The sequence below is a fragment of the Ochotona curzoniae genome, unplaced genomic scaffold, assembly GCF_017591425.1.
Source record: "Ochotona curzoniae isolate NIBS_2020 unplaced genomic scaffold, NIBS_Ocur_1.0 contig_883, whole genome shotgun sequence".
Classification (NCBI taxonomy): domain Eukaryota; kingdom Metazoa; phylum Chordata; class Mammalia; order Lagomorpha; family Ochotonidae; genus Ochotona; species Ochotona curzoniae.
Window position 1 is genome coordinate 5,574,398 of NW_024466599.1, and position 27,567 is coordinate 5,601,964.

The 27,567-nt window shown below is 57.7% G+C and overlaps 2 protein-coding genes and 2 non-coding genes across 5 annotated transcripts; 1 reads left to right on the forward strand and 3 right to left on the reverse strand.

Moving 5' to 3' along the window:
• The first annotated feature begins 206 nt into the window (after window positions 1-206).
• On the forward strand, window positions 207-9,442 carry KLF11 (Kruppel like factor 11). 2 transcript variants are annotated; one of them, XM_040992817.1, is made up of 4 exons: window positions 207-283; window positions 1,234-1,479; window positions 2,345-3,314; window positions 7,349-9,442. In XM_040992817.1, the coding sequence occupies exons 1-4, from the start codon at window positions 242-244 to the stop codon at window positions 7,627-7,629; spliced, it is 1,539 nt and encodes a 512-aa protein (XP_040848751.1). In that variant the 5' UTR covers window positions 207-241; the 3' UTR covers window positions 7,630-9,442. The 2 variants fall into 2 exon arrangements, with proteins under 2 accessions (XP_040848751.1, XP_040848752.1); XM_040992818.1 differs by lacking the exon at window positions 207-283 and adding an exon at window positions 859-910.
• Window positions 9,443-13,649: 4,207 nt separating this feature from the next.
• On the reverse strand, window positions 13,650-13,844 carry LOC121165502. The gene has a single exon (XR_005885280.1). It is a non-coding gene; the product is annotated as a U2 spliceosomal RNA (small nuclear RNA).
• Window positions 13,845-14,012: 168 nt separating this feature from the next.
• LOC121165509 lies at window positions 14,013-14,199 on the reverse strand. The gene has a single exon (XR_005885282.1). It is a non-coding gene; the product is annotated as a U2 spliceosomal RNA (small nuclear RNA).
• A 4,454-nt stretch (window positions 14,200-18,653) lies between these two features.
• CYS1 (cystin 1) lies at window positions 18,654-26,856 on the reverse strand. Its single transcript, XM_040994096.1, has 3 exons — window positions 26,536-26,856; window positions 20,195-20,247; window positions 18,654-18,798 (listed from the first exon to the last, which is right to left on the reverse strand). Exons 1-3 carry the CDS (start codon window positions 26,854-26,856, stop codon window positions 18,654-18,656), a joined length of 519 nt encoding a protein of 172 aa, XP_040850030.1.
• Between the last annotated feature and the right edge of the window lie 711 nt (window positions 26,857-27,567).

Here is a 27,567-nt window from a genome sequence, read left to right on the forward strand (position 1 = left end):
GAGCCGGCCGCCGATTGGGCGGCGGCGGCGGCCCCGCCCCGCTCAGGGCGCGGCGTATTTTGGTTCCGGCGTCCTCGGCCCCGCCCCCAGGGCCGCTCCCTCCGCGGCGCCCCGCCCCTCCCGCGCCGCGAGGGCCGCGCCGGGGCAGGCCGGCCGTAGGCGCTCCGGAGCGGTGGCCGCCACCGCCGCCCACGTGCGCCCGGCCCGCGCCCGCCGCTGCGGCCTGCGACCGGCCGGGACCATGCACACGCCGGGCTCCGTGGACGCGGGCGAGGCGCGCGCGGTGAGTGCCGGGGCCGGCAGGGGAAGCGCTACGAGGGGACCGCGGGGCCCGAGCCGTGGCGGCGGCGTTCCGGGGCGGGCTCCGCAGTCGCGCCGGGACGGGCAGGGGGCGTGTGCCCCTCGCCGCCTGACGTGCGCTTTGTCTCGCGCCCCGCGCCCGCCCCGCCCGACACCGCGCTGTTTCCAGCCATGACGTCAGTGAGACCCTGGGAGGCGGCCCGGAGGCGGGGCCGAGGCCGGATGGGCGGAGCTTAGGCCAGTGGCGGGAAAGGCGGCTCGTGGGCTGGTGGGGCGGAGCTGAGGCCGGAGGGGCGGGGCTACAGCTGCTGTGGGGCGGAGCCGAAGCGGAGGGATGAGGCTGTGGTATCTGCGGGGGCGGAACCCAGGCTGGAGGGGCGTGGCTGAGGCCGCTGGCGGGAAACGTGGCTCCCGGGCGGGATTGGGGGCGGGGCCGAGGCTCCTGGCGGGAATGCGGCACGCGGGATGCCGAGCGTGGGGGACGACACTGGTGGGACTCGAGGTCTAAAGAGCAGGAGAGGTGCGAAGGGCCACCAGGGGCCTCAGTAGCAGCAGCCTGGGAGCAGCATGGTGGCGGCGGGTATTGAGGCCGCAGGCAGTATGAAGGCAGGTGGGTGCCTGTGCTGCTGTGCACCGAGACCTCTCCTTGGTTGTGGGATCGCCCTGGACCCAGGTGGGCAGCGTGGCGGGTTCGGTGAGCTTCCCTCAGGCAAAGCTTGTCGTGGAGGAGTTGTGTCTGTCCATCTGAAAGTTTTCCTTTGGGAACAGGGTGGTCCATTCCAGGCCTTTCCCTCTCCTTGCCTCCCCTCCACTGGGGCCTTTCTCCTAGCCTTGACCAAAAGGAACGAATGCATGGCTTTTGAGTGTGCTTGGGGGGCGTGGCGGTCTCCGCCTGCCCTCCTGGGGTGACACGCCCTGGCCATGTCATCTCAGGTGGACATCGTGGACATCTGTGAGTCCATCCTGGAACGGAAGCGGCATGACAGCGAGGGCTCCTCGTGCGGCATCTGGGGACAGACGGACATTGAAGCTGTCGAGGCTCTGGTGTGCATGAGCTCCTGGGGTCAGAGGTCCCGGCACAGGGGCTGCTCCAGGACAAGGCCCCTCACGCCAGTCTCAGACCCTGGGGATGCTGCCCCGCCGGAGCTGCCCAAGGACTTCCATTCCTTCTCGACTCTGGTAAGCGGGAAGTGAGTTGAAATGCTGGGGAGAGCCCCGGAATGCTGGGGGAGGGGGCAGAGCTGCCCCCCGTGTGGGTGGGGGCTGGGAGGGCTTGCTAGCCCGGTGAGCTCCCTCGCCTTCCCCCACTGGCTGTGACCACCAGGCCGAGGGCAGGTGTGAGTTCTGAGGGCCTCCGGGTGAGGACACAGGTCCTCGAGTGACTCGTTCCCCGCCAAGAGGGAGTGAGCTGGTGGGGGCCTTACCTTCAGCCAGCCTTGGCCACGGGAGATACTGGCACCTTGGCCGTCTGTGGCAGCAGCCCTGGCATGATCGGCGCAGGGCGTGGTGATGTTTTTGTCTTTGTCCTGTAACTTGTTGCAGCCATGAAACTGCTCAGGGAGCGGTAGCTTGGAGCGGCTGAGAGCGGCAGGTTGCTGACGGAAGGGAGCACTGGGCTGGCAGGAGACTGTGGAACATCTCGCTGAGGGGCCTGGGGGGGACTGGGTGGGGGCAGCACTGCTGTGGTGGCAGCCTGGGTGTGGGGACAGCACAGCCGGGTATGTGTTGGCAGAGCCGTGGGCTGCGCTCGGATGAGCTGGGGCTGTTTGGGTTTTCGTTTGTCCAGAACGCACGATGGCCATAAGCGATCTTTGGTGGGGTCACTTTGCTTTCCACTTGTAATCCTGTCGCTTGAAGCACTCATCCTGGTAACTGCGACAGCTAGTGCATGGGCGGGTGACAAGCACAGGCATGGCAGGGCAGTCAGCAGGGCAGGGTTCTGGAGCCCCGAGAGCCCTGGGTGCTGAGTGCCCGGCCCAGAGCAAGCCGCTCTGCAGTGTAACCCAGTCTTTCCACATGAGTGCCCTTTGCTTTGTTTTTGAAGTGCATCACTCCTCCTCAGAGCCCGGATCTGATGGAGCCATCCATGGGGACCCCCTTCCCTCCCCACGTGACTGACTGCAAAGCACGGACTCCTGAGGCCAGCCCCCTGCCTGCCGCTGTGGCGGCCAGAGGCCTGAGCAGGAATGCGGAGATGAGCGTGCCAGGTTCCAGGCCAGACCCTCCGGAGGCAGGCCCTGGCACCCCATGCCGCGCCATGGTGACCAGTGTGATCCGCCACACCGGGGAGGTCCCTGCACCTGCCCACCTGGCCACTGCCCAGACGTCAGAGCGGCCACTTCTCCCCATGAGGGATGGAGGAGCGCAGTGCCCGGAGCTCTCGGGGGCTCTGCCACAGCCACGCCTCACGGACAGCGACAGTGTGCTCAGTGCCACCTCGGAGTCCTCTGGGTCGAGCCTGCACAGGGCTGGCGGCTCCCTGCCCAGCAGCCAGAGCCAGCAGGTGGCACAACCCACCACAGTACAGATCTGCTCACCAAAGAACCGAGAGAAGGACTTACTGAGGAGAGCTGCCCCCCTGATCTCCGTGCCCGTCCCCAGTCCCCCCGTCCTTTGCCAAATGATCCCTGTGCCTGGACCCAGTGGCGTGGTGCCGACTTTCTTGAAGCCCCCTACGCAGTTGGCAGCGGGGACTGTCAAGCCCATCCTTCCCCAGGCGGCCACCCTGCCCCAGCCCGTGCTCGTGGGCCCGCCGGTGCCCCAGGGCACGGTGATGCTGGTGCTGCCACCTGGCACGCTGCCCCAGCCCGCATCCTGCCCGGCCAGCGTCGTGGCTGTCGGGAGCACCAAGCTGCTGCCCCTGGCGCCTGCTCCAGTCTTCATCACCTCCAGCCAGAACTGTGCCCCTCAGGTAGACTTCTCCCGAAGGAGAAACTACGTTTGCAATTTCCCAGGCTGCCGGAAGACGTACTTCAAAAGTTCCCACCTCAAGGCTCATCTCCGCACACACACAGGTAGGCGCTGGGGGGTGGGCCACGGGGGGTCACATGCGTGGCCCCAGCCCACTGGCGGGTTTCTGGCAGCACTGTGGCTGTGAGCAGGGCAGAGGCAGAGGTGGCTGGTTGAAGGTGATCCTCTGGTAGCTTTTTGTTGATTTTAAACTTTCCTCCAAAGGTTAGCGGCTCCCAGGCCCATGTGAGTAGGGATGAGGCTGGGGGAGGTGGGTGAGAAATTGTTTCCGCTTTCCTCCCAGTGTCGGGGGTAGGGTGGGAGAGGGCCTGCCGTCCCTTGCTGTCAGGGAATGGCAGTGGTCCTGTGGTGCCACCTCCAGGAACCCGGCATGGGAAGACTGTCGGGGGTGTTCCGTGAGTGAGACGTGGGGGAGGCCTGACTGCGTCTCGCTCGCTGCCCGGCTATCCCAGTCCTCTCCCTCGCCCGACGGCTCCTTGCTTGCCGGACCCATTCTTGTTGCTGTAAGCTGTTGCTGCCTTTGTTGACAGGAGGTGGCAAACACCATCTGTCCTCACACAGGCTCGTCATTGTTCTGTGGGTACGAGTTCTAGGGCCAGCTGGCTGTCTTCGGCGACCTCATGGTGTCCCCAGACCTGGTGCTCGCTGTGGAACTTGCTTGTCTCTCCTCCCTTTGAAGAGGTGCTGGAGGTCTCTGTTGGATTCGGAAGCAGTCTGGCTTATCTTCCATGTGTGCCTGACTTTGCTCTTCATCCTTGCGAAGGAGTCAGTAAGGCAGGTGGGCCAGGCCAGGCTACCCGTCCATGGGCTCAGGCGCATGAGATTCAGGGAGCACTCCTGGCCAGGCCCGCTCCCAGCCCCAGCTTTCACGCACTGTGCTGTGTGCAAGGCATGGCGGGGAGGTCTCTCCAGAAACCCTGTCAGGCCAGGCCCCAGCCTGGCTCATGTGTTGCCAGCTAGAGCATCTTATCCCCATCTGCCCTTAGCCCACGCCCAGCTCTGGCTCTCGTGTGCCCCAGTGGGTGCAGCAGCCTAGTGTGGGAGACCCTCCTGAAGCCTGCCTGGCCAGCCCCACCCCAGTTCAGGTGCACTGTGGGATAGTGGCCTGGCCCAAGGAGGCACGCCTCCTGTCAGCCCTCAGTGGCCCCACTCCATCCTGTCCCTCGCCTGGTGTGGTGCTAGCAGTCCCCTCTCTGAAGCGTTCTGGGGGACTCAACAGGGCCCCCTTTCAGTCTATAGGAGATATCCCATGCTGCTTTGCGTTTTAGAGACTGCATTTGGTGATAGTTTCTAGTCTGCATGGCTTGCTGAAGGGAAAGTTTTGTCCAGACTACAGAAAAGTTGGTTTGTTTTTTGTTGTTTTGTTTTTTGTATAAAATGCTTGCTTTATTGATCTTTTGGGAGGACTTCCGTTTCTTGACTACTGTGCGACAGCTGAATGAGCCCTTAGTCCTACAGCTTCGGCTGCATGCGCAGGCTCGTTCTCGCGACCATCGAGGAATAGAGGTTCCAGAGCAAGGGCCTTGGAAAAGTGTGCAGGCGCCTTACGGATATTTATAAAAGCTTTACTCACTGCTAACTTTGACCTCGTTCACTATGCAGTAATAACTGGTTTTTCTTTGTTTTTAGCCTTAAAGGTTTTTTTTGGTTGGTTGTGTGAAAGACATTCCTGAACTTCTGTCCTCTTTATTTGTTCTTGGCGGTTGTCTTTGAACCTGCCTGCCACAGCTCGAGTTCCAGGAGACACCATCTGCCCAGAAAAGTTTGAAGTCTACAATATTTTAGCCAAATAATTCCCTTTAAAGATTAAATTGTGCCCAGCTTGGTAGCCTGCCTGAAGCTCTTGCCTTGCATGTCTGGGATCCAATATGGATGCTGGTTTGTGTCCTAGCAGTCCTGCTTCCCATGCAGATCCCTGCTTGTGGCCTGGGAAAGCAATCAAGGACAGTCCAAGGCCTTTGGATCCTGCACCGGAGTGGGAGACCCGGAAGAGACTCCTGGCTTCAGATTGGCTTCGGATTGGCTCAGCTTTAGCTGCTGCGGTCACATAGGGAGTGAATCAGCGGATGGAAGATCTTTCTCTCGCTCTCTTTCTCTCGCCTCCTCTCTGTATATGTGACTTTGCAATAAAAATAAATAAATCTTTTAAACATTTATTACTACTTTTAGCTTGAAAGGAGAGAGATATTTTTCATCTGCTAATCCACTTCCTAAATGGTCACAATGGCTGGAGCTGGGCTGGTCCAAAGGCAGGGGCTGGGAGCTGCTTCTCAGATCATCACGTGGGTGCAGGGTCCCAAGGACTTGGGCTGTCTTCCACTGCTTTTCCAGCCACATTAGCAGGAGAGAGATTGGAAGTGGAGCCTCTGGAACTTAAACTGGAGTCCATATGGGATGCCTACACCACTGGCAGAGGCTTCAGCTATACTGTGCCATGGTGTGGCCCCTCCTTTCTTTGTGAGTAAAGTGCTTACTGTAGAAGGAGACATTACAAAGGCTCTTGATGACCTAGTGGTTTCTTTACTGTCCAGTTGGCTCTGGCCAGTCGAGTTTTCTTAGACTGTGGGACTGTTTTCTTAGACTGTGGTCAGAGGGTGGCCACTCGCCATGCACACTGGAGCTGGGGCGAGTGTCACTGAGGAGCTGAGCAGCGCTTGGTCATTCCCTGTGTTAACATCTGAACAGTGCTGCAGGCCAGGGCAGCTGGGCACGAGGTGAAGGCAGGCTTGCTCAGGTGTCCTGCGAATTGGGCTGTGTAAGGGGCCTGGGTTAGTGCGCTTGGTCAGCAGCCCCCACCTGTAAGTAAGTGGGCTCTTCAGTAGAGGTCCAGGAGGTGCCAGCAGCTCCGCGTCAAGGCCCAGGCCCAGTGCAGGCCGGCCAAGTACTTAGGCCTGGGCCCATTAGTCAGAAAACAAAAAACAGTGGGGCTGGCATGGTCACTCAATGGGCTGGTCCTCCACCTGCAAATGCTAGCATCCTGTATGCGCACTGTGTCCTGGCTGCTGCGCTTCCCATCCAGCTCCTTGCTTCTGACCTAAGAAAGCATTAGATGACGGCCCAAAGCCTTGGGACCCTGCACCTGCGTGGGAGACCCAGAAGAGGCTCCTGGCATCAGACCAGCTCAGCTAAAAAAAAAAAAAACATTTTCACGACAGTGTCAACAGACTCATATGGGATCCCAGTGTGTGCAAGGTGACGACTTTTTTTTTTAAGATTTATTTATTTATTGGAAAGTCAGATATACAGAGAGGAAAGACAGAGAGGAAGATCTTCTGTCCGATGATTCACTCCCCAAGTGAGCGCAATGGTCGATGCTATGCCCATCCGAAGCCAGGATCCAGGAACTTCTTCCGGGCATCCCACATGGGTGCAGAGTCCCAAAGCTTTGGACTGTCCTCGACTGCTTTCCCAGGCCACAAGCAGGGAGCTGGATGGGAAGTGGAGCTGCTGGGATTAGAACCCGCGTCCATATGGGAACCCCGGGCGTTCAACACGAGGACTTTTGCCGCTAGGCCACGCCACCGGGCCCCAAGGTGACGAACTTTTACCCACTAGGCTACCATGCCAGGTCCAAGATTTATTGTTTTTATTAGAATGAAAGAGTTGCAAAGAGGAGAGACAGAAAGATCTTCCATCCGCTGATTTACTCCCCAAGTGATTGCAAAGGCCAGAGCTGAGCTGAACTACAGCCAGGATCCAGGAACTTCTCCCATGTAAATATAAGCTCCCAGGGCTTTGGGCCATCCTCGATTGCTTTCCCAGACCACAAGCAGGGAGCTAGCTAGATGGGAAGTAGAGCAGCCGTGATGTGAATCGATGCCCACATGGGATCCCGGTGCCTGAAAGGGGAGGTTCAGCCAACTGAGCGAAGACGCTGGGCCTTGTAGTCTCCTTGGAAACGTAAGATTGGTTTCATCTCTGCCCCTGGCACACTGCATCCTAGGTGTAGCTGGAAGTACCCACAGTGGAAGATTTCTTGGTTTCTGAGTGATTGGCTGTCTGGAGAGAATGTTTAGACACCATTAGTTCGCCGGTCCAGCAGCTACTGAGCGCCCACTCGTGTTTTCTCGCCTCGCAGGGGAGAAGCCGTTCACCTGCAGCTGGGACGGTTGTGATAAGAAGTTCGCCCGCTCTGATGAGCTGTCTCGGCACCGCAGAACTCACACGGGAGAGAAAAAGTTCGTATGTCCAGTGTGTGACCGGCGTTTCATGCGCAGTGACCACCTGACCAAGCACGCCCGGCGCCACATGAGCACCAAGAAGGTCCCAGGCTGGCAAGCCGAGGTTGGCAAGCTGAACAGGATCACCACAGCGGGCGGCCCCCGCGGCCCCCTCGCCCTCATGCCCGCCTCTGCCTGAGGCTCGGCCCGCAGGGGGCGTCTGCAGAAGGTGGTCTTGGACAGCAGGCTGGGGGCTGGTTCTGAGAAAGTGCATCTACTTTGCTTTTCTGCTCGAGACCCTGTTTAACATCTTTTGTAGTTTCAGATTTTTTTTTTTAAGGAAATGGAAGATTTGATAATCTAAATCACCAGCATCCAGACAAGCATTTTGGCAATAAAGTTTACAAAATCTGGGTTTTTACAACCTTTCTATTCATGTTTTGTAGAAATGAAACAGGGTACTAATTTTTATACTGTTTTTTATGAAAATATTTATGATGTTGGTGCTCTGATCACCTAGATAAATGATTTTACTGCCTTCTTCCCAGTGCTTAAGGACACGTGTCTATGACGACACTGCATTTTGAGTAAAGCAGGCACACGATTCAGCCACGAAAAACCACAGGTTGTTACCCAACTTCTCAGATCTAAGAATGGGTGAAATAGGTGTCTCTTGGGAAGGGAGAAGGTCTGCAGTCAGTTGCTCAGCATTTCCGGGCGGCAGCATGGCCTGCTGACCAGAGACGGCCAAGAAGATGAGGTCAGCCCTGCCGCGCAGCGGCTCCCCCAGGCCGCAGACCGGGGAGGGAGCGGCCGTGAGCCAGACAGCTCTGCGCAGTGGGAGAGCCCGTGGGAAGGCCTCTGGGCTCGCCAGCTGCGCTTTGCTTTAGCGCCAACAGAAAACTCGTGGGCGTGAGCTTTTCTGTGACTTGCCACCGCTTTGAAGGTGTGCAAGCACACGGCCTGGATCTAGGAGACGGGCCTCCTGCCCCCGGGAAGCTGCCGACAGGGCTCGTTACCTGTGGGCATGTCTGGCGACAGGTGTGTTCTGTTGGGCAGCATTTAGATCGCGTCTCTGTGTCTCAGTGGCTGGCACGTGCCCTTATTTAAATAATGGCAAGGTGGGCTGTGGGGTCATTCTGCCTGGTGTTGGGGGCTTCGTGGTCTGATCCAGCCCTCGCCACTTGCTGTGTTTGACACTCACCCAGTGCCCCGTTTGATATCAGCTGCTTTATGACATGTTTGTGCATGGGTGGGAGTGTCGGGGGAGTTCCTGGACGCTTCCCTGGGCGAGTGTTGTGCTATCTGGGGCAGCACAGTTACAGGTGCCCCGTGACTGTACATAGCTGGCGTTCTGCCCCCTGCCTTTCTCTGACTCCTGTTGAGTCGGCGCCGACGTGTTAACCGCTGTGTGTGTCCCAGATAGTGTTACATCTGGAGCTTCTTCCACGTTCTGTCAGTCCCATGGGGAAGACAAGGCCTCTGGGCGTTGGCTTGTTTGTCCCATGGAACTTCGTTCTCAGTGTTGTTTTCTACATGATAGGTGTGCTGAGAAGGGTTTTAATTTAAGTGTCTATTCCTGTTAGATTTGGTGACATCTGTAAGCAGGCCCTTCCTTGCCCTCTCTCCTCCCCCGACCCCGCAGTTTGTTGAACGATTCTGGGTTGGACAGCAGTTCTGTCCGAGAAGTCCTCCGGAGAGCCGTGCCTTGCCGCGTCCGCCCGGCCGGTCCCTCGTGCACTTTATCCCCGAGCAGTTGTGCTGGATCTTTCTTGAGCTTGAGCCTTTTAAGTAGTTTGGATAATAAAGTTGAGAATGTTTCATAATTATGTTTTATGTAACAGACTTCTTATTTAAATGAGTATATGTAATGTAACTTTTTTTCTTTGAATCATATAAAGCTTTTTTGATTTGTAAACTGGCCTTGTGTGGTGTGGCGTGCTGCGTCGTTAACCCATGCCCCTGCTCTGCAGTTCCCTGTTGGCCCGTGAAGGACTGCTCCGGTCACTGCCATAGCAAACTTCCCATTGCTGCAGCTAAAGTATGTGAGAGGAGCTGCGTAAGCAAGCACATGGTGGATGCGGCTCCCTTCCGAGACAGGACAACCCGAGGGTGCGGATTGCAGAGGGAGATGTGGAGGATGAGCCAGGGAGTGGAGAGCAGCCCGGTGAGCCCCGCCCTCCCAGGCTCTGCCTTCCGGGGGCTTCCTCCTGCAGGCAGCATGTGAGAATGTGGCACCAGGGCCTCTTGGCACATCTAGACCCTGCTGTAGCCGCACCACAGGGTCGTGCTGGTCCTATGCCCAGAGTGCCTGGCAGAGGTGTGCCTGAGGAGCCATTGACTTCTGCCACCCGCTGGCCAGGGCCATTGGCATATCCGGGGCCACTGACCCACCTGACACTTTGTGCCCCTCCCATATCTTCTCTTTAAGATTTTATTTGCTTTCCTTTTTTTTCCCACTCCTTCCGTCCTTTCCTCCCTTCTTTCCCTTCTTTCTCCTGGCAGAGGTGCAGATAGCCTGTGCCCCTAAGCTGTGTGCAAGCAGGGGTCCCCAAGGCCCCACCGTGCAGCAGCCCAGCCAGGGAGGGGTAAAGGGATGAGTCTAGGGCCTGGCTACCTGTGCTGTGTGTGCAGGGGTCTGCATGTGGGAAGGACAGGGGCTGGTGTCTGGCTTAGCAGATGGGATACAGGTTGAAAGAGGTCCTTCTTGGGAGGCCCTGGAATCCACACCCAGACCCTGATGCCAGTTTTCTGCTGATGTGGACCCCTGCTAGGCCAAGTCATTGGAACCCTGCCATCTGAGTGGAAGACCTGAACTGAATTCCCAGCCGTTGAGGGCATTTGGGGAGTGAACCAGTGGATAGGGGAGCATCCACTCTCTCTCACACACACATTCATAATACTCTGATATGTAAGCATCACAAAAGCAAAACTCGAGGGCCCGGCATGATAGCCTAGTGGCTGAAGTCTTTGTTTTGCAAGTGCCAGGATCCCATATGGGCATTGGTTTGTATCCCAGCTGCTCCGCTTCCTGTCCAGCTCCTGCTTGTGGCCTGGGAAAGCAGTCAAGGACAGCCCAAAGCCTTGGGACCCTGAATCCACATGGGAGACCTGAGGAAAGTCATGGCTCCTGGCTGCTGGCTTCAGATCTCAGCTCGGGCTATTGCAGCTGCTTGGGGAGTGAACCAGTGGATGGAAGATCTTCAGGTCTATATCTTTTTTCTGTGTATATGCCTTTCCAGTAAAATAATAATAATAAATTAACTTTTTTAAAAAGATTTTTATGTATTTATTGGAAAGTCAGGTATACAGAGAGGAGGGAGACAGAGAGAAAGATCTTCCGTCCGATGATTCACTCCCCAAGTGGCCTCAACGGCTGGTGCTGTGCCGATCCGGAGGCAGGATCCAGGAACTTCTTCCAGGCATCCCACACTTGGGTGCAGGATCCCAAGGCTTTACTGTCTTCCACTGTTTTCCCAGGCCACAAGCAGGGAGCTGGATGGGAAGTGGAGCTGCCAGGATTAGAACCGGCGCCCATATGGGATCCTGGTATGCTCAAGGTGAGGACTTTAGCTGCTAGGCCACGCCACCGGCCCCAGTAAATTAACTTAAAATGGGGGTTAGGGGGAGAAACATAGGGGCTGGAACATTGTGGTACTGTGGGTTAAGCCACTGCCTGCAACATCAGTGTCCCTTGTGGCACTCTGATTCAAGTCCTGCATGCTCTACTGCCAGTAGGGCCTGGAAAAGCAGCGGAGAATGGCCCAAGTGCTTGGAACCCTGCACCTACATGGGAGACCTGGATGGAGCTCCTGGCTCCCGGCCCAGCCCCGGCTATGGCAGCCAGCTGGGGAGGGGCTGGGGACAATGCTCCTCTCTCCCTCTTTCTTCCTCTTTCTCTGCAACTGTCTTCCAAATAAATGAAATTGGTCTTTTAAAAATTAAAAATAAGAAATAGAGGAATGTGAGGTGTTTTGCTATCAGCCAGACCCCATCAGGGTTGTAGGCAGGCAGCGTTGTGTGCTGTGCAGGGCCTCCCCACCCCAGAGGCGGGCAGCACAGCCCTTCCCCACTCTGCTGTGGGGCTCACATGCTAAGCTCTCTCCCTTCCCCCACCAAGAAGCCAGCGGACTGCCAACAGGGACAGGTGCCCTGGTCATTGCTGCTGAGCTCAGAGAATACCCAGAATGAGCAGAGTGGGTGAGGCAGAAGCCGGACGCTTCAGGGCGGCTCTGGGGCAGAGGAGTGCAAGGTGCAGGACCAAGAGCTCACCCCACCTCCCGCCTCACTGAAGGGCTCTGGTACGGGCAGCTTTCTGGGGTGCTCATCTGAACCCCTACCAGGCAAAAGTTCTGACAGCTGGAAAGAACATGCCAGAGTTGATTGAACTTGGTTTATTGCAAATGCTATATGCTGGCTGCGATGTAAGCTCCCTGATGAAAGGGATCCCACCCACCATCTACCCACCCATCTGTCCACCAGCCCACACACCCATCCCGCACACCTGTCTAAGCACATATCTACACATCCACCCACCACCTTCCCATCTACCCACCAATCTGTCCACCAGCCCACACACCCATCCTTCCCCCCACATCTGTCTGTCTAAGCACATATCTACACATCCACCCACCACCTTCCCATCCATCCAACCATTAGCCACATAAGCACTCACCCATCCATCCATCCCTCATCCTTCCTAAAACCTACCCTCCTATCCACTTATTCATCAATCCACCCACACACACATCTATCCCATCTACCCACTCATCCTACTTAAAACTCATCCACCCACCCACCCACCTACCTATTCCTCTAAGTACCCATCCACTGCCCCCCACACAAATCTATCTCTCCACCCACTCATACATACACACTGAGGGCCAGTGCTTTGGCTCAACTGGCTAATCCTCCACCTCCAAGCTCAGCATCCCATATCACCACCAGTTTGTGTCCCAGCCGCTCCACTTCCCATCCAGCCACCTGCTTGTGATCTAGGAAAGCAGTGGAGGACGGCCTAAAGCCTTGGGATCCTGCACGGGAAACATGGAAGAAGCTCCTGGTTCCTGGCTTTGGATTCGCTTAGCTGAAGCCATTGCAGCCACTTGAGGAGTGAGCCAGCAGATGAAAGATCAGATGGGAAGACAGCCAATGCACACACGGAGGGCAGTCAATTCTGTCTTCTGCTAGAGAGGTGCAGGGCCGGCAGCCAAGCAGCCAAGCAGTGGGACCTCAGGGCTTGCAATGAGAAAACCCTGGTGGGAGTCCAGGAGGCAACATGAGTGGGGCAGGAGGTAACCCGCTGTGCACTGCCCTTCCAGGAGTTCCAGCAGGGCGGGGGAGGGGCATGTCTGTGCTCTGAATCCCTCCCTTTCTTGGATTCCCTCCCCCCAATCCCCTTAACTTCTGCCATCTGCCAGACTCAACTGTCCAGCCTTCTTTCACTGCACCGTGATGGCTTGGTCATGCATGGCCCCAGCAGATGAAGCTTCCTCCCCACGGCTATCCACATGCAGAAGGCCCAGCAGCCCAGAAGGCTCACCACATGACTCCCATTGCCTCTGGGGTTCCAGATTCCAGGCAGTGGTGGTCCAGGGGTCAGGGAAGGCCAGCTCATAGGAGCAGGTGGATGTGGGGGACAAGGTAGTGATGTCTACCTGGGAGAGGAGGTGACCAGGGGCGGGGAAGGATGACCTCAGAGAACATGTGCTGCAGGGATGGTGAGTGTCCTGGTCTACCCCAGGACCCCTTCACCTCCTGACCCCAAAAGGTCTGACCCTGAACGCCCGGCTGCCCCTGCAGCAGACAAAGCTCACTTGGAGCAGGAGAGACCCAGTTCAGCCTGGGTCTCTGCCCAGCTGGGGCGGCCGAGAAAGGCATTGCCCGCCTCAGGATGGGCATGCAGCCTAGCAGGTAGGACAGCAGCCAGGCACTCTGATTCCCTGCCAGCTCTGCTCCAGTAGCAGAAAGTGGCCAGATTCCGGAGCCCCTGCCAGCCACGCAGGAGCACCAGGAGAGCTCCTGGTTCCTGGCTTCGGCCTGGTGCAGCTACAGCTGTGGGTATCTGGGGAGTACAGAAGCAGTCGGGAACTCGCCCCCATCTCTCTGCCTCTTAAAAAAAGCTGAATAAATAAACAAACAAACTAGAAACTAAATGACTACTGTAGGCCTGTACCTACCTCAGGGTCTGGAATATAATATTTTTTTTTAATTCCCCCAATGGGCTGCACCGTTCCTGGAGATACTGCAATACTAGGTCAGTGAGCAAAGTGGATGGAGCGAGCTCCTATTCCAACTCCAGGCTTCAAAATTCCATTTAATATGTTGTCCTCAGATAGAGGAAGTATAAGATATTAGAGGACGGTAAGCATCTGATAAGAACAGATGCTGGGCCCGGCACGATGGCGCAGTGGTTAAGGTCCTCACCTTGCACGCGCTGGGATCCCATATGGGCGCCGGTTCTAATCCCGGCGGCTCCACTTCCCATCCAGCTCCCTGCCTGTGGCCCGGGAAAGCAGTCGAGGATGGCCCAAAGCTTTGGGACCCTGCACCTGCGCGGGAGACCCAGAAGAGGCTCCTGGCTTCAGATTGGCTCAGCTCCAACCGTTGCAGCCACTTGGGGAGTGAATCATTGGATGGAAGATCTTCCTCTCTGTCTCTCCTCCTCTCTGTATATCTGCCTTTCCAATAAAATAAAATAAATCTTAAACAAACAAACAAAAAGAACAGATGCTACACTCTATCTTAGCCAAAAGGCCAAGAAAGTCAGATTTACAGAAAGGAGAGACAGAAAGATCCATCTTCTAGTTTACTCCCTAAGTGGCTGCAATGGCCAGAGCTGAGCTGATCCAAAGCCAGGAGCCAGGAGTCTCTTCTGGGTTTCCCACGTGGGTGCGAGGTTCCAAGGCTTTGGGCCATCTTCTACTGCTTGCTCAGGCCACAAGCAGGGAGCTGGATGGGAAGTGGAGCTGCCAGGTTACAAATTGGCATCCATATGGGATCCCGGCGCGTGCAAGGTGAGGACTTAACCAATAGGCTACTGTGCTTGGCCCTGGTGGTTTAAACATTAAAGTAATCATAGAAATAAATGCTACACAACAGTCTAACAATGGGGAAAATGTCATGCGACCTCCGCCCTGCCCAGTACAGACCACCAGGGGCCACACCCACAGCTGGGCTGACGGCACAGGGGAACCCCAGAGGAGGTGCAGGAAGTGGGACCTAGGTCACCAAAAGCCAGCTTGGAGGTTGGGAATGTGGGGCTGCAGCAGCTGGCTCACCCCAGTGCGCTGCCTCAAGAAGTCCTCAGGGGTTAGGAGCAGGTGTTTGGAAGTCCCTGGGGACCAAGTGGTGGGCGCCATGTGAGGCTGAGCCCCGGTGTCCTGGCTTCCCCCAACCCTGGGCCCCTGCTGCAGCCCTGCAGCCCACACCTGCATTCTTGCTGTAGAAACCTGGGTGCATCCACCCACTGCCCAGGGCAGCAGGGGCAGTGGAGACGTGGGGTCTGACAAGCATCAGCACAGAGTCCTGATAGCAACAGCTTCCTGGGGGACCAGCCACTGTTCCTACAGCACTGAATCCTCTCTCACCTGTCTTCATCCAGCACCTCCAGGGACTGGCTGGCACAGGGCCTGGCACGGCGTGAACCCTCTGCAAATATTTGCTGGGCAAATGTTGAAAGAGACAAACGGCTGTTTCTGGAACCTGTGCTTCGTTAACTTCAGTTGTCATTTTTCACTTTTCATTCAAACCTTCTGCCAAGCAAGTGGGGAATTCAGACCCTCTCTGTGCCGTGTCTCCACCTCCCCCACAAGCGGGTCTGTCCTGCAGCCGAGTTGGCCGTAGTTGGGCTCATTAGCGTCCACTCCCTGGGGACAGAGGTGAGGGTTCAGTCCCGTGGGGTTGCTCTGCTCATGGCCTCAATGCAGGCCTGGGTCATGGAAGGACAAGCCCATCTCCTCGCTGCTGCAGGCAGCAACATGCACCTGCCTGAGCTCTGGAGCCAAGGAGCTGCACCCCACGGCCAGTGCCCATCCACTGTGGTTCGCCTCTGTGGATCCGAAGCACCAGCCTTCTTTCTCAGGGACCTACCCCCAGGGGAGAGGCAGCTCTCCTAAGTCTGGAAGCGAAAGGGCTTCATCTCATCATGCAAAAACAGCCCCAGCTCTGGGGGATCAGCAGTGGTGTGGCAGCAGCATTCCATATGGATGTTCCCTGCTAATGCGTCTGGGAGAGCAGCAGAGAGGGTGACCACATGGTAGACCTGGAAGAATGTCTTTGTTCCTGGCTTCAGGCCAGCCCAGCTCTGGCTGCTGCAGTGCGTGTGCGTGTGGGTGCACACGCTGGTCTTACTTATCCCCAGGGGTCCTGACTGTCACCAGGCAGTGGGTGTGACCCTGGACTCTCCTCACCAGACAGCAGTAGCCTTTTTGGAGACCTTTCTTCCTACTGACCTGGCCAAGGCACAAAGAGGAAAACCAAGGGTGGGCATTGTGATACGCAGGAAAAGCCGTGGCTTGGGGCTTGCGCATCCTGTGTTGGAGTGTGGGTGCCGTGTCACTCCTGATCTGGCTCCCTGCCAGCGCACCTGGGAAGCAGCCGGTGATGGCCCAAGTCCCCAGTCCCTGCCGCCCATGGGCAGACTGCGTCTGTCTGACTCTGCCTTTCAAACACATAAATAAATGTCTTTGTAAGAACCCAGGATATTGGCACAAAGGCTAATCCTTCCCCTCCGTGCCAGGATCCCAAAGGGGCACCAGTTTGTGTCCTGGCTGCTCCACTGCCCATCCAGCTCCCTGTTGTGGCCTGGGGATGCGACGGAGGACAGCCTAAGTATGTGGGCCGCTGCGCACACGGAGATCTGGATGGAATTCCCAAACCCCTAAAGTCTGTTCTAGCCTCGGCTGTTGCGATCATTTAGGGAGTGAACCCGTGGATGGAACAGCCTGCTCTCCCTCCTCCTCTGCTTTTCAAAAAAATCTTAAAGTAAAACATCCACCTTTCATGATTTCATGGCATTCACACATGCAGTGAACTCTTGACACTGACAGGTGACTGTAACTATCACAGATAGACATTTTGCTCATAACCCTGTGGTAATTCGTGGTAAACACCCCAGGATCTTTTTCCTGGGAATCTAGCTGAATGTGCCCAACTTAACAGAATAACAATGGAAATCTGCAAACATTCTGGGAGCCACAATTGCAGCATGGCAGATTAAACCACCACCTACGTTGCCAGCATCCTAACAGGCACCAGCTTGGCTAGAATCCCAGATGCTCTGCTTCTGCTTCGGCTCCCTGATAATGACCTGGGAAAGCAGCAAAGTCAGCCCAGTCCTTGGGCCCTGTGCCATGTGGGAGACCTGGATGAGGCTCCTGCCTGCTGGCTTCAGCTGGCCATGCGGCATCTGCGGAGTGAACCAACCAATGGAGGATTTCTCTCTCTCTCTCACACACACACTCTGCCTTTCAAATAAATAAATATATCTTTCAAAAAATGTGAGCAGGGCCCTGTGTGGTGGCCTAGCAGCTAAAGTCCTCACCTTGAAAGCACTGGGATCCCATATGGGTACCAGTTCTAATCCCGGCAGCCCTGCTTCCCATCCAGCTCCCTGCCTGTGGCCTGGGAAAGCAGTAAAGGATGGCCCAAAACATTGGGACCCTGCACCCATTTGGAAGACTTGGAGGAAGTTCTTGGATCCTAGCTTTGGAGTGGCGCAGCACTGGCCGTTGAGGCCACTTGGGGAGTGAATCATCAGATGGAAGATCTTCCTCTCTCTCTCCTCCTCTCTGTATATCTGACTTTGCGATAAAAATAAAATAAATCCCCCCCAAAAATGTGAGCAGTGGAATTATTAAATTCAAAGCCAGAACCAACAAGAAATAAAATTTTAATGGCTTTTAAAATCTGCATTTGTGTAATTACAAGAGTAATGGCTTCAGCAGTGTATCAGGAGCTGTACGTTGGCGTTCCCCGTGCTGGGGAGGGGCTGAGCTGGCGGCCCTGCCGCTCCAGGCTCTCCCCTCGCACTCACGGCTCCAGCAGCTCATCAAAGGCACCTTGTCAAGTAACAATTCATGGCAGTGCCCGCCTTCCAGTGACGTCAGCGTCCTGGGCATGGTGCGGCAGGCAGCCGTGCTAGGAGATGCAGGCTGTGCTTTCTGGCGACAGCTGCCCTGGTGTTCCCACATCCCTGTGTGATCCTGATGCCCTCACCAGCTGTTTAGAAGAAGTGCCTCTTGGCCTTCCTAGCAACCATCCCCAGCAAGCTGCTTCTGGGCCAGGCCCAGCATCTGCCTGTGCCCAGTCCGCACCTGCCTCCCTTGCTCAGCATCCTTGGCAAGTCTGCCCTGGCAGCTGTGGGCTGGGAAGCAACTTTCTACCCTGCTACCTGGGAAGGAAGGGACGGACAGGGTCTCCCCCAGGCATACATCAGGCTGCCCGGTGGAAGGAGAGCTGTGGCCGGGGCCGTTCTGCACCTTGGGGATAAAGGATGGCAGTGGCTCTGGTGTTGTACAATCCCAGATTGTCACTTGGTGAGGACCTTGGAGGGAGGGTGCATGGGGGGGGGGTGTCCTGTGCATCCCCAGGATAGCCATGGGAGCTGCGGCATCCAGCCCTTGCTCCCAGCTCGTCACCCACATGGGAGGCCAGAGAGGCAAGAGGTGAGGAGGTGAACAGGGGGCTCACAGAGCTGTGCTGGGTAGAAACGCAGAGTCCAGGCCCAGCCCGAGAAGCTGCAGGGGGAGCAGAGTGGAAGTCTGCTTTGAATCCACTGAGGACTGAGGGAAACACTTTGTGCCCCTTCCACAGCAGAATCTTCCAGAAGTGCTTGGGGGGGCGGGGGATGAGCTCTGCCAGGAGGAGTTTGCTGGCATCACCCATGCCTTGGTGAGCTCTCCCCACTGCGTGGAATGGGTGGCCACCAAGGGGATGCATTCCAGACACGAGGAAAAGTCCTCAGCCAGGCTCCCCATGACCAAGAGGAGGCATGTGGAGTGGGCGGTCACTGCCCATACACCTGTGCAGCCTTGGGCCTGGTCTGCACAGTTGACCACTCTCCCAGCTCCACTGCCAGCACCAGCAAGCCTTATGGCAGGCCACATCAGTACTTTCTCAATGTGAACTTGAAAAGGCCGGTTTTCAAAGATCCAGAAGTGGCCACATTTTGGAGGTGGGCCAGCTCCAGCGAGGACCCTGGGTGGGGAGGTAGACCCGGGACTATACAGCTGGGTATCCCGCAGCCTGGTCAGCGTGGGCCCCGGGGCAGAACTCCCGCTCAATGCTGGCCATCAGTTCCTCTTCTGATGGGTCATAGGAGACGGCGGACTGCTCCTCAGGCCTCGTGCAGCTGCTCCCTCCGCCTCTGGTGGCGAAAAAACACAGGCAGGGCCAACTGGAAGTAAACTCACTGCTTCTGGCAACCCATGCAAAGGGCAGAACCCATATGCTGTCACCGTGTCCTGCGCTAAGAAGGCAAGGCCGTGTGGAGGAGCGTGTCCCACATACAAGCATGCACTCACAACAGGTTCTGGCACCCAGCATCCGTGGGACATCTGCCCAGACTGGCGCTGTCCCCCAGCTGCCTGAGCTGCCTCTCACAATGCCAGCATCCCACATCAGAGCAGCAGCCCCGGCTGCTCCATCTCTGATCCAGCTCCCTGCTAATGCACCTGCGAAAGCAGCAGAGAATGGCTCAACTGCTTGGGCCCCTGCACCATGTGTGAGACCCGGCTGAAGCTCTCGGCTCCTGGCTTAGCCTGGCCCAGCCCTGGCCACTGTGGTCATTTGAGGAGTGAACTAGAGGGTGGAGGGCCTCTTTCCCTGATTCTCCCTCCTCGCTGACTCTCCGTCTTTCAAATAAATATTTTTTTAAATATTTATTTATTTTTATTGGAAAGGCAGCTTCACAGAGAGAAGGAGAGACAGAAAGGAAGATCTTCCATCCACTGGCTCACTCCCCAAGTGGCTACAACAGCCAGAGCTGAGCCAATCTGAAGCCAGGAGCCTACTCCAGGTCTCCAAGCCGCCCCTTGCTGCAGCCTCTCGGAATACGCTCCTAGGGGCAGGCAGAGTCCCCTGGCAGTACAGCACGCCCAGAAGCTCCCCTGTGCTGCGCAGGGCCCTTGGCCTGGAACATGCCCTGGCCCTCCGCCCAGCACATCCCTGGCTGCCGCTGAGCCAGGCGCTCGCTCCTTGCTGGGTGATGCCTCAGTGCCTCTGTCGCCACAGTAAGATGGCAAGCTGAGGGGAGAGTGGCCAGGGTGGAAAGCCGACCCAGCCCAGGGCCCAGGAAGCCCCCAGCAGCCAGGCCCAGCTCCACTCCATGGCTGGGGCACCCAGGGAGAGCCTGGGCCCTGGGCCTGGGGGTTTCAAAGAAGGAGAGTTGGGGTTGCCTGATATTTTTCAGGGTTCTAAGCACATTTCCTTGGTGATACTGAGCCAGAGCCGTGGGTAGGCCACTGCACCCACCCAGGTTGTCACATCTGCAGGCCAAGGGGCATGTGGTTCGCAGACATGAGGGTGGGAGTGGAGACTGAGGAATGGAGAGGGTCAGGAGTGCCTTGGTGAGGCTGAGGCTGTGACCTTGCTCTGGGCTGTGACCCTGCTCAGGAGGCAGGTCAGAGCGACTGAATGACCTTCCGGCCTCTGCCCTGGAAGAGGTGGCACCTGGAGGAAGTGTGGGGCCAGAGGGCTCTGGGAGCAGGGGGAGCCCTGGAGAAGACCCCAAGTCTGGAATAGGAGGTGGACCCCTTACTTACTCAGGGGCACTGCTGCTCTCCACCCGGTTGTCGGCGCTGCCTTCTGGGGGTGCCTGGAGAGGAAGGAGAGAAGGTGTCACAGGTGCTGGGATGCAGCCTGTCCTGGGCTCTGGCTTCGTGTGCATCGGCGGCAGCCCCAGAGCTCAGGCACTCCCATTTCACAGCTTAGAAAACTGAGGCCAGGAGACAGGGGAAGTGACAGAATCAGAACCAGACTCCCTGCCTGTTGGAGTGCCACCAGCTGGCATCAGGACATCTGTGTGCCTCTGCAGGGACCAGGGACTTCCTAGACCCCCAGAGCTGTGAGCAGTAAATCCCTGTTTACAAATTATCCATCAAGTCATTTCCATACAGCATGATGAACTAGGCCAGGGGATGAGGAGAAAGATCCTGACTGCTTTTAGGAAAGCAACCAGGGGCCAGCTGACACCACCCAAGTCATCAGCAACCTGGCACCACTGCGACCATAGTCCCGGGATATGAGGCAAAGTCATTCCAAACTCTCAGTTTTAATTCTAAATGATTATCTGTCAAGTTAGAGCCAACCAGGACTGGCATTGTGGTGTTAGGTTAAGCTGCGGCTTGCAATGCAGGCCTCCTGTGTGGCAGCACTCGGCCAAGTCCCAGCTACTCACTTATGATCCAGGTTCCCGCTGATGAACCCGGCACAGCATCAGAGATGATGGGTCAAGTGCGCAGTGCTCGGGGGGCCTGGGTCCTGCTCCAATGCAGGAGCCCAGGATGGGCTTAGCCCTCGGCGCTCCGCTGTGCCCTGTCCCAGCCTTGGCCGATGCGGCCATTTGCAGAGCAGGCCAGCAGATGGAAGATCTTTCTCCCTCTCCTTTTTCTTCCCTCTTTCTCTGCCTTTCAAGTAGATATAAATCTTTTTAAAGATTAGAGAAAACCAACGATATCTTCAAATACAAAGATTCAGAATTTATCTCCTATTACCCTTTTGGGAGAAAAAAGTTTTTAAAAATTAAAAAACAAACCAAAACCACAGGAGACAGGGGCTCCATGAACCTAAGGGGACTAACGGTGGGCTGGGGTAGGAGGACCTGGCACTCAGGATACTGACGGCCCTCTCAAAGCCACCCACCCACGCTTGAGGTCTCTACAGCACAGAGTGAGCAGGGCTGACTTCTGTGGGGAGGACTGGCATGGGCAGAGGGGCCCCCGCCCGGCGTGCGCAGCACACAGGCAGCGCCTATCACCCATGCCAGCTCTGAAGTCAGAGACAGGGGATGAGGGGACTGTGGCAGGGACCCCGTAACCAGTGGCTCCCATGTACTGTCAGAAATCACAGCAAAGCACAGAGCCCGGGGCCATGCCTGTCTGTTGCCAGATCCCCACGGGTGCCCAGCAGCAGAGGGAAGGGCCCAGGAGCAGGCGGGCCTGGGGCAGTCAGTCACCTCTCCCTGGCTCACCTCTCGGGCTCTGGCCTATGCAGCTGCTGAAGAGCAGCCCAGCCTCCCGGCCTCTCCCAGCCGCAGGTGCCTTCCCAACTGCCTGACTGGCCTGGCTGTACTCCTGAAACCTGCCTGCGGGGAGAGCCCCTAGACGAAGGAGGGTGGAAGGACTTCCTGTGTGCATGGTAGCCCGGAGCACAGGACCTGTCAGAGCAGACACGGCCACTGCCCCTGCGAGAGGCAGAGGGACCCCACACATTCTGCATACACTGAGCTCATTTATTAAACATGCAAACCTGAGTTTGAAAGGCAGAGAGGCAGAGGGAGCTCTTCCACCTGCTTGTCCACTCTCCCGGGCAGGACTAGGCCAAAGCCAAGAGCCTGGGGCTCCTCCTGTGAGGGTGGCAGTGGCCCAGGACTTGGCCCATCACCTGCTGCTCCTGCCCACCAGCCCATGGCCTGTGCATCAGGAGGGAGCTGGATTCAGAAGTGGGGCCAGAGCTAGACCCCAGGATGTGGGGGCTCCGTAGCTGTGGGGAGTGTCCAACCCACAGGCCATGGAAGGAGTCCCCACGGCAAGTGCAGGTGGCACTGGAGAGATGATGAACCAACTGCAGGTGGATTTCTAGTTGGGAACTTCGCATGGCCCACGAATGACATCATAAAGATCCAAGCCATCCTCGCAGAAGGCACTTAGCTGGCCCACTCCTCAAATGGCCACAATGGCTGAGCTCAGCTCACCTGAAGCCAGGAAAGCTTCTTCTGAGGCTCCCCCGTGGGTGCAGGGTCCAAGGATCTGGGCCATCCTCCCCTGCTTTCCCGGCCCATAAGCAGTGTTGGATCAGAGGTGGAGTAGGTGTGATGGACCAAAGCCCTGCTTTGGGTCCCCGGGGACACCCAGCACTCTCTTGGCTGGCCTCCCCACGTCCCCCTCTGGGAGACAACCCAGAAGAAGAGTGACATTTCCATCCCCATCCACATGCCATGCATCAGGAGGTCCCCTCCCTTGGGCCCGTCTCCCCCTCAACCTCTGCTGTCACCTGTTAGGCTGCCCTTCCTCTCGGCACGACTGTGTGTCACAAGCACCATTCCCAGAACCCAGCAGGACAGCTGAGTCAAAGAGACGTGATCGGGTATGGGTGTGTGTGTGTGTGTGTGTGTGTGTGGTCAGCAGGGCTGTGTGTGTGTGTGTGTGTGTGTGTGGTCAGCAGGGCTGTGTATGTCTGTGTGTGGTCAGCAGGGCTGTGTGTGTATGTCTGTGTGTGTGTGTGTGTGTGTGTGTGTGTGTGTGGCCAGCAGGGCTGTGTGTGTGTGTGTGTGTGCGGTCAGTAGGGCTCTGTGTGTGTGGCCAGCAGGGATGTGTGTGTGTGGGTGTGTGTGGTCAGCAGGGCTGTGTATGTCTGTGTGTGTGTGTGTGTGTGTGTGTGTGGTCAGCAGGGCTGTGTGTGTATATGTCTGTGTGTATGTGTGTGGTCAGCAGGGATGTGTGTGTGTGTGTGTGTGTGTGGTCAGCAGGGCTCTGTGTGTGTGACCAGCAGGCTGTGTGGTGTGATCAGGAGGGCTTGTGTGTCTGTGTGTGGTCAGCGGGGTCTGTGCGTACGTGTGTGGGTCAGCAGGGCTGCTGCAGCCTCTCAGGGCAGCCAGGACCCAGACTGGCGTACAAGGGAGGCCTCCCTCCCCTTTCCCTGACTCAGCATGGCTGTGCCCAGCTGCTCTGCACCTCCAGGCCTGACCCCTCCTTTAACCCTTAGGCTTCCCCCTCACACACAAATGTGGAACAAAGACACAGCGGCCCCTGGTGGCTGACAAGGCTCCCGCAGGGGCCAATGGGCAGCCTGCTGGTCAGACGTGGGGGGTTCTGCAGGCTGGGCTGGGGAGGTGGGAACATGACTGAACCCCGGGGCCAAGGACTCAGCAGGAGGGATGCACACCATCCCTGGGGTCTCTAGGAAAATTCCAGAAAAAAGCAACCACGACTATCACAATCTCCCAGACTCTCACAGACAGGTGTATGCACATGTCAAAATTAGGTTTGTTTTTAAAAATAAATCAGTAGCGAATTTTATTTGCTAGACTATATGACATGCTGCTTGCTGTATTACACTTTCCTTTGAACTCACGGTTCCATAGCCTCCTGTGTCTGCACACATCAGTCACATGGGGGACTGATACAGGACCAACTGCAGATGGCTGAAGGGAAGTTTTTGACCCACAACATGCACACACTTCAGAAAGCTCATGGAAGAGGCACTGAAAATGCAAGTTTATTTTTGGTACAAAAACCACTGATTCTTTTTACACCTTTTCCCCAAACTTTAATTCCATCGTCAAAACACCAAACAAGCTCACTGCCAGCCAGGTGTCACCTGGCTCTGTCCTGCAGGTGGGTGGCACCACAGATGTCCAGGGAAGCGCTCAGCAGAGCTCACTGCCCTTGTGAGTCCGTCTTTGGTCTCCCGATGGATTCTGAGGTTCACCCAGGTTGCTGCACCAACCAACCATTTATTCTCTTTGATTCCACTGGATGGCTGCACTGTCCCTTCCTCTTACCCAAGCAGCATCCTTCTTTGGGTTTCAAGCTATTTTGTCTGGAAATCTGAACACCCTTTTGGCGTCAGGCTCATGCTCCCCACCAGAGGGCACTGCTCTCCCTACGCGGTGGTCAGGGCTGCGGGTTCCAGGCAGCAGCCGCCAGTAGCTGCTTCCCATGGCTACCGTGACAAGGACTTGTTCCAAAACAGAGTCCAGAGAAACAGCTTCTGAGTGAGTCGGCTTGAGCCTGTCTCAGAGGAGTTTCTTTCTTTCTTTTTTTTTTTTTTTAAGATTTATTTATTTTTCTTGGAAAGTCAGATTTACAGAGAAAAGGAGCTGCACAGAGAGAAAGCTCTTCCATCTGCTGGTTCACTTCCCAACTGGCTGCAATGGCCAGAGCTGAACTGATCCGAAACCAGGAGCCTGGAGCCTCTTCCAGGTCTCCTGCATGGGTGCAGGGTCCCAAGGCTTTGGGCCGCCCTCGACTGCTTTCCCAGGCCACAAGCAGGGAGCTGGATGGGAAGTGGAGCACCTGGGACACTTTACTAGTGCCCGTATGGAATTCCGGCGCAGCAAAGCAAGGACTTTAGCCACTAGGCTACCGAGCCCCAGAAGAAGTCTGCAACGTCACAGAGAAAAAAGGAAGGGGAGGCCAGGACTCGGACAGTGTCTGATCTGACCTCAATCAGCCTCAGCACTGGGTGTTGATGGTATTTGGCTTGAAGATGTCGCTTGGTCTGTTCTCTGTAGTTCTGCTATACAAATAGGTAAATATTATTTTTTCTTTGGGATTTACTGAGTTCATTTTAGAGCTGGCACAAAGACCAGACAGCTAAATCCTCTGCTTGAAAGCTCCAAGATCCCATTTGGGAACTGCTCTTTGTCCCAGTGGCCCCGCTTCCCATCCAGCCCCCTGCTTGTGGCCTGGGAAAGCAGTGGAGGACAGCCCAGGGCCTTAGGACCCTGCACCCACGTGGGAGACCTGGAGGAAGTTTCTGGCTTCAGATCAGATCAGCTCCGGCCATTGATGCCAACAGGGGAGTGAGCCAGCAGAGGACGACGGGAGCCAGGAACCCCAGCAGGGCCTCCCATGTGGTGCAGGGCCCAAGCACTTAGGCCGTCCTCTGCTGTTTTCCCAGGAGCATCAGCAGGGGCCTGGATGGGAAGTGGAGCAGCTGGAACATGAACTGGCCACGGTCAGAGTGGACAGCTTGGCTCACTGCACCATCACACTGGTCCCTAGAGGACATTTTCTTCCTTCCTCCCTGAAGAAAACAAAAAAATCATGATTTTTGCACCTTGCCCCTCCCCCCCCCCAGCCTCTTTCTCTGTTTGACCTACAGGCTTCAACAATCCCTGTCTGCGAGCCCAGGGCGCGTTACAACACTGGCTTGTCAAGCTGCCGACCAGGTGGACTGCTAAAACATGCACCTGCGGAGACACTCCCCGAGGGTGCAGCTGGAGTGCAGCAACCTGAAGCCCTCGTTGCCCCGCGCAGGTCCCGTCAGACCAGTCAGGCCCAAAGGAGCCTTTTCCCCAGACCCTTCTCGGGTGTGGTCACTTACTCAGAAAACTGACCCTAGAAAGCCTTCTACAGCTACCCACCGGGCCTCCCTCCCCAGCTCCTCATCCTGCTGCCCGGAGGAGGCCCAGGACTTCGTCCGACCACGGGCGGGGCTGGGTGGCCCTGCCTTCCTGTCCACTCCACACTCCCCGGAGCCGCAGGTGTAAACTTCCCGCAGCACACAGTGCTTCCCCGCCGCGAGGCGCACAGGGGTTCCCGGTGACGCCCGCCTCGGGCACGTCCAGGGCCCGCCCTCAGCAGGGAGCAGCGCCTCCGCTGCCCGCGGTCACCGGCCTTCGGTGCTCGCCCGGGCTGCCCGCGGCGCCCGCCCGGGGCCTCCGTCCGCGCCTCCAGGCCTGGCGGCTGAGGCGATGCGGGGAGCGGCCCCAGGCTCGCGCCTCCCCTAGCTCCCGGTCCTCTCCGCCGGTGACGCAACCGCTAGCTGAGGCCGCGGGAAAGGAATGGGTCCTGACCGCAGCCCAGCTGTCCGCTGCTCTCTCTCCACACAGCCTCAGCCCCGGCCCGCCTCCCCCTGCTGGGGCCGGAGTGTTTCGCGAAGGCAGATCCCACCTCCCACCCCCAGCATCCGAGCCTGGAGGGAGCCGGGGCCGGGCCGGGCACGGTCCCGCCGGCCTCTGCGCGTCCCAGCGCCGCTCCGGGGCAGCAGGCGGAGCAGCCGATAAAGGGCGGCGCTGCCTCTAGCTCCGGCCCGGCTCGGCCCAGCCCGGCCCGGCTCGGGAGTCGTCCCTCTGGGCAGGTCCCCGCCTGCCTGGGGATGCGGTGCTCCCCGGCCGGCCCGGGGATGCGGCCGGTGGGCGGGGGTCGCGCGCACTCACCGCGCTCCCGGCACCTGCGGCGGGTCGGGAAGGGGGTTCGGGTCCCGGACGGGGCTCTGCGGGACCCCAGGCCTCCGACTCGGCCAGCAGCTGGTCCAGCAGGCGCAGGGTCTCGTCTCTGCCGTCGGGGGGCGCCGCCGGGCCGCGAGCAGGGTCGGGGCACGCCGCGTCCTGCGCGGCCACCGCGTCCGCCTCGGCCCGGGCGCCGGGGACCCGCGGCCCGGCCCCGCCTTCCGCCGCCGCCCCCTCGGCCGGCCTGCCGCTGTCCGGGCTGCGCCGCCGCCTCGGGCCCCGGCCGCTCCGGCTGCTGCCGCTGCCCATGGCGCGCCCGCCGCCGCCCGGGAGGCCGCACAGGCCGAGCGCGGGGGCGCGGCCTAGAGGCGGGAGCGCGGCCCGGGGCGGGGACGCCGGAGCCGATGGAGGGGGGCGGACAGCGGGCGGGGACGCCGGCTTTGGGGACGGGGGTGACCCTGGAGGCGGACATCGCTGTCCCGGGGCGGGGAGGCGGGGAGCAGATCCATGGGGTGCGGGGACTGCGCGGTCCCGGAGGTGAGAACTCAGTGCCGCGGCGCGGGGAAGAGAGGCGCGCGGACTGGGACAGGGGGCGCGGAGGAGAGCTCAGAGGGCGTTGGATGTGACCGGGCGTTCCCCGGGCGCAGGTGTCAAGGCGGTAGCATCTGAGGGGTGCTTGGGTTGAACTTGAATTACCCTCCGACTAGGAGCTGGGACAGTGCCGGGGCAGCTTCAGGCTGTGGTCGCGGTCCTGGGGTTTTACCAAGTGGTCAGGGCTGTGTCTTCTTCCAGTTCTGGTACAATCCAGCGTTGCCAAGGGTGCAGTTCAGGCTAAAGATTAAACTGGAAATGTTAGCGCTTCAAGGGTACATGTTAAGACCCAAATCGGGTCTTTTCTCCCTTCGAGCCGCCTCCTGTCACTATGGTAGATCTGTCTCGTAACTAAATCTTGCTTTGGACACTGAAAAGAGAGAGAGAAAGAAACCTTTATGCTGGAGATAGTAAAACCATGGAGTTCAA